At 33.4% G+C, this 6,102-nt stretch overlaps 2 protein-coding genes across 3 annotated transcripts; both read left to right on the forward strand.

Annotated features, from left to right (window-relative positions):
• The first annotated feature begins 241 nt into the window (after positions 1–241).
• LOC124952018 (ATPase WRNIP1-like) lies at positions 242–2,474 on the forward strand. 2 transcript variants are annotated; one of them, XM_047501302.1, is made up of 4 exons: positions 242–1,078; positions 1,166–1,949; positions 2,031–2,233; positions 2,300–2,474. In XM_047501302.1, exons 1-3 carry the CDS (start codon positions 854–856, stop codon positions 2,198–2,200), a joined length of 1,179 nt encoding a protein of 392 aa, XP_047357258.1. In that variant the 5' UTR covers positions 242–853; the 3' UTR covers positions 2,201–2,233; positions 2,300–2,474. The 2 variants fall into 2 exon arrangements, with proteins under 2 accessions (XP_047357258.1, XP_047357257.1); XM_047501301.1 differs by having other exon boundaries at positions 243–1,078; positions 2,031–2,474.
• A 119-nt stretch (positions 2,475–2,593) lies between these two features.
• LOC124952019 (dynein assembly factor with WDR repeat domains 1-like) lies at positions 2,594–5,409 on the forward strand. The gene is made up of 8 exons (XM_047501303.1): positions 2,594–3,250; positions 3,355–3,427; positions 3,682–3,885; positions 4,035–4,157; positions 4,224–4,408; positions 4,561–4,690; positions 4,825–5,123; positions 5,255–5,409. Exons 1-8 carry the CDS (start codon positions 3,211–3,213, stop codon positions 5,275–5,277), a joined length of 1,077 nt encoding a protein of 358 aa, XP_047357259.1. The 5' UTR covers positions 2,594–3,210; the 3' UTR covers positions 5,278–5,409.
• Positions 5,410–6,102: the final 693 nt, after the last annotated feature.

Consider the following 6,102-nt stretch of genomic DNA (forward strand, 5'->3'; position numbering starts at 1 on the left):
CTTTCAAAAATCTTTTCTATCCAATTCTAATTAAATTTTTAAGTACTCAGAAACTCTAATTTCTTTATTATTATTATATATTTCAAATGATGTATACACAATTATTAATAACTATATAGTTATTAATATTCAATGAAAAAAAAAAGCTTTTAATAAAAATAGACAAATTTCTTCTCTCTATTATTAAAGACTTAGATTTTTTTTGACTTTCTTGTAATTTTTAAATGATAATAGTATTAACAGTATATGAGAGTACAGTCACCGCAAAAAAGTATCGAGGTAATGGCTGATCAAATAGATTTTATCATTTGTATAAATTGAATTAAAAAGAGGAAAAATAAATTTTATTCAATTAATATAAGCTTTCCAAATTGATCTTCGAAGAAGCTTATAATCTGGCATATGGTCTTTCTTGCTTTTATCAAATCTATTGCTATTTTTATTATGTACAAAAATTTCTGTTATGTACTAATTCAACTTTTAGGTTATGAACGAGTGAGATACATAATCTTCTATACCGATGAAATGGGCGCATACAATGTTTCTAAAAAATAGTATTGACGTACGATAATGGTGATATGTAAATGTTTATGTGTATTTTAAAAAGTGATATGAAGATACGAAATGTTGTTGAATGAAATCAATTACGTGATAATGTTTAAACATTGAATATAATTTTCAATTAGAATTTCATTCAACCGAATTAGATATTTTTAAGATATCGTTAATAAAATTTCATATGCAAACTAAAAAAAAAAAAAGAAAAAGAAAAAAAATAATTATCCCTTTGAAAAAACTCAAAAAGGTACATTATCTTAATACAAGTGAAGTAATTAAGAAATAAGTCAACATTATGTCGAAACAAAGTTACGTATCATTGGAAAAATTACGAAGATCCAAACAAAATGAAATACCTGTTAAAGATAATGTTTCACTAGTCGAAAGAATGAAGCCTATGAATTTTACTTCTTACATGGGTCAAAAACATGTGATCGGACCTAATACAATATTACGTAGCTTTTTGGAAATAGGAGAAATTCCTAGTATGATATTGTGGGGACCACCAGGCTGTGGTAAGGTACTTTGACTCTCTGAAGGATCAAATTCTTAAATAATACATTTTGATTTCTGCCTTAAAAATAAAGCTATATGTAATATTTTTCAGAAATCTTTAGTCAATATTATAATAGAATTAACCAAAGAAAAGTTCCAAGATAAAACGCATATTGTAAAATTAGCTGCAACAACGTGTGGCATTGGGGAAGTTAAAACAGCTGTAGAAAAGGCAAAAAGTTCATTGAAATTTGGTCATAGAACAATTGTCTTTATGGATAACATCCATCGTTTCAATAAACTACAACAAGATATATTCTTACCACACGTAGAAGCTGGAACATTTATTCTGATTGGAGCAACAATAGAAAATCCTTCGTACAGTTTGAATTCAGCATTGCTAAGTCGTTGCCGTATATTTTCATTAAGTAAATTATCACCCAAAGACATAATTGAAATACTTGAGAAGAGCATACATTCCATGGATGGTAAAATCCATAATTCTCAGAATTCTGACAATGTTTCAAAATTTATAATTCATAGTGACACATTGGAATGGTTAGCTGAAGTATGTGATGGAGATGCGCGAACTGCATTAAGTGGTTTAGAATTTGCAATTTGTGCAAAAAATTTATCATATGATAAAACATCCGTTATAAGTCTTGAAGATATTAAACAAGGTTTAATACGTATGTACATGCAAGCAAACAATAAAAATGAACAGACGTATCATTTATATTCTGCTTTGCACAAATCAATTTGTGCAGGCAAGCCAAATGCTTCTTTATATTGGTTAGCCAGAATAATGGCTGCTAAAGAAGATCCTGTGGATATTGCTAGACGTTTAATCAGAATATCAGGCGAAGATATTGGTCTAGCTGATCCAGATGCTTTAGGTAATATGTCGATAAATTGTAATACTTATTATCATAGTACATATTGTAATATATAGAATAATGAAAATAATTCTTCATTAGATTTAGCTGTTCATACGCTGAATGCTTGTCAAATGATTGGTATGCCTGAAAGCGACGTTCTGTTAGCACAATGCGTAGTTTATTTAACCAAAGCACCAAAATCTCGTCTGATTTATAATGCCCTGAAGGCAGCTCAAAAAGTTATTAATGATACCAAAGAACAACCATAGCGAGATATTCCGTAACACATTAAGAAGTAGAAAGAAAGTATCAATGATGAAATTATAATCTTCCGTTTTTTTACTACACGTTTGAATTATTTTTTATAGGATTGCATAAGTATAATTTATTAAGGATACGATAAACTAATAGTAATCATCTGTCAAAGAGTCTGCATCAAAGAGGTTAATTTGTTCCACAAAGATCAACGATGATCATTTTTGTGTACTACGTTAATTTTTCTACACTGTACTATACTATAAAAATAAAATTTATTTTCTCTTCTTTGTGTTCCCATTGACTTTCGTCCTGGGCTAATAATAAATAAGTAATTATGAATATTGTATGTAGATATCGAAGTCTCAAGTGCGCATGCGCAAAACTATTTATCATCGTAAGATTAGTTAAAATACTTTCAACGTTTAATCGTACCTTTGTACACTAGATGGCAGCTTCGAGAATCGATCGGTCGAAAATATCGAGATGTTACATATTTAAATGTATTTATTAATACACCTTACAATTAATATACATTACGTTATTTCACGCGAACGTAAGCGACATAATATAATATATAATTATGGAAAATTAAAGTAACATATATAGAAACACAAATGGAAAATTTAGAACAACTCTCGTATGTAAGAATAGCGTAATCGATCAAGCATACACACCTTGGTAACGCCGAATTTTTCGCGATTATCTATTTTTTGTTTTGTTTAACGAATACACGAAGGGAATATCAGTAAGAGTAGAAAGATCAGTGATGTGTGCACGCTACGGTGCCTTCCTTCATGATAAAGGATAAAAGCATCCTCTTATGAAGTGTCGGCTAATCACCCGAATAATTTTCAAGACTCACAATTATGTTTTATAATTAAATACGCGTACCCTAGCTTTTCCTGTCTATTAGACGCCCTCTTTCTCGCTCATCTCTCTCTCTCTCCCTCTCTCTCTCTCTCTCTCTCTCTCTCTCTCTTTATCTCGAGAAGCTCGTTCTTCACGTAATTGGAATGTCCACATGAGGCTGTTAAGATTTCTGCTCCGTTACTTTCCACCAGGTAAGTTATAGATGTTCTTAGTGAAATATACATTGCTTTGTACACTGATTCGTCGTTCTATCTATGAAATTTATCCGCCTCTACAAATTAAATCTATTTTATAGGTATCGCCTTGGAATACAGGCAAGGTGGCGACGTCAAAACTAAAATGATCGACCTTTTGGATCTATCTATAGAGTAATTGAATTTTTTATTTTATCGCCATTGTACAGTCACCTTTCGTAGCCAATAAAATCGACAAATCATTTAATCTTCCCTTTTTTGCTTTATATTTTTATTTCTTATACTGTGTTCTAGAAATTAAAGACAGAAACAAATTTGTTTTACCGAAAGGCGAAGAGAGAGGCGGGGAGGGGGGGGGGGAAGAAGAGAAAATAAGAGATTTTGCTCAATGCAAGGTAGAATGTAAAATCGCAAGACTTATTTTGCAGGACTGACATAAAAGCACTGGCAGAGAGCATAAAAGCAAGCGAGCCCGTAATAACCGAAAGTGTAATGGACCAGTTAGTGGAAACATTGCAGAAACTACAGGCCAAAGTGTGCAACGTAGACGTGAAGCGTTACTATAAACATAAGACCCTACGAACACACCTTCTTCCTTTAACCAACATAGCGTTCGATAAATTAGGTAAAAGGTACTATCGATTAAGGTTATTCGATATAAATATCGGTTTGTCCTTTGTACATTATTAACAATAATTAGTTATCGCGTATATAAATGATCTTATAAGATATTTATAAGATCTCACAATGGTTTTGATAATAAATGACAAATTTTTAACAGATGCCTGACAGGTAGCTACGACCGAACTTGTAAAGTTTGGGACATCGAAAGTGGAAAAGAGCTTCTTACTCTCGAAGGCCATAAAAACGTGGTCTATGCCGTTTCCTTTAACAACCCGATATCGTAAGTTTTATCTAACAAATTCTCGCGATCGATGACCGCGCTTTATTTATCCTTTTATCGGTTCAGAGACAAAATCGTGACTGGATCGTTCGATAAAACAGCGAGCATTTGGTGTTCACGTACCGGTCATTGTTTGCTTACTTTTTGGGGTCACGACGGTGAGGTGGTAGTGACGAAATTTTCACCAACGCAGAATAAAATTGCGACGGGTTCTCTTGATGCTACTTCAAGAATATTTAATCTTACGACAGGTAAAATATTACATCTCTTGTCAAATTATAATGAGAACATTTTTAAACGTATGACGTAGAGTAGGTCAAGTGGTTATCTTTTGAAAGAACCTTTCGTTTTTATCGAAAGAACGAGAATAAAGATAAGATCTGAATGGAGGCCAATTCGACAGGTCAAGAACTGGGCTTGCTGAAGGGCCACACGGCGGAAGTAATTGCGCTTCATTACAACGACGACGGGAATCAGATCATAACGGGCTCCTTCGATGGCACCGTCAACGTCTGGGACACGAGAACCTTCACGTGAGTTTAAATTTTATTTCTTCTCTATCCTCTCTCTCTCTCTCTCTCTCTCTCTCTCTCTCTCTCTCTAACTCTAATCAAGAGGTACGATCGAACCCAATGAAATTCTACATAAATTCTTTCCTTATTCATAGACGTGTTTGCGCTTTGATTGGGCATCGTTCGGAATTATCCAATTGTCTCTACAACTTCGATTACTCTCTGATAGCTTCCTCTTCGATGGATAAAACTGCAAAGATATGGGATACTAGGAAAAACGAATGTTTAGCTACGTTATTGGGCCACGACGACGAAGTTCTCGACTTGACCTTCGATAACAAGGGGAAGAAATTGGCCACAGCGAGCAGCGATACCACAGCCCGAATTTGGGATACGACTACGGATTTTCGACAGGTCTCGGTGATGCAGGGCCATCAAGAGGAAGTTTCAAAAGGTAATATTTAATTAAAAATCAACAAGTCAAGAGCTCATAAGATATTTTTTATTTAACTTGCTCTCCTTGAAATCGTCCGTCCGAAAAAAAGATTCACTTTTAGCTCCTCGACGTCGTCCAGTTTGTTTCAGTCCACGCGGCCACCATCTTTTGACCTCTTCTCTGGACAAAACGGCTCGTTTATGGTCTCTAGAATCCGGATATTGCGTGCAGAAACTCGAGGGCCATACCGACGATGTATTCAGCTGCGCCTTTTCATATACAGGCGATACAATCATCACGGCTAGCAAAGACAATACTTGCACTATTTGGAGATGACTGGATTGGTTCAAAGTGTGTCCATAGCTTATACTCGTTTTTCTGTTTACAGCTTATATTCTTTATTTTTATGTTATTTGAATCTTATACCAATTTGATTTTTAACTAACTATATTTTTATAAAATACGAAAGATCAGCGTATAGAATTGCAGTCCCGTTAAATGATCACTATGTCATATATAATTATGCGAGGATCATAATTTTAATCTTAAGAAGTAGTTGAATTTCCGGTGAAAGTTATAAATGTTTCTGTAAAGATTCGCTTGAAAACACAAGAAAGCAAATGTAAGTTTGAGACAGCGTGGAAATATTATCTATGTGTTTACATAATTTCTTGTTTACACAAATACTTAATTAAATGCAAGGTATTAGACGTATTGAATATTTACAAGAAAGCACAATGAATATTCTTCATTATAATGTTTAAATACATACATGAATATAAAATATATGGTAATAATAGCACGAAAATTCTGTTGCGTTAACGGATATTTTTCCTCAAGGAATTTTATTTTAGAACTTTGAAATTCACTTAGGAAAAAAATAGGAATAAGGTAATTTATTTTTTTCAGAAGAGAGAAGAAAATCATGATCGTCGTTGTAGACGAATACATGCACGTTCTTGGCCCCTCTCTAACGTAAAGTCGTCGGACTCTTACC

Source organism: Vespa velutina, chromosome 10 (assembly GCF_912470025.1).
Source record: "Vespa velutina chromosome 10, iVesVel2.1, whole genome shotgun sequence".
Lineage (NCBI taxonomy): Eukaryota > Metazoa > Arthropoda > Insecta > Hymenoptera > Vespidae > Vespa > Vespa velutina.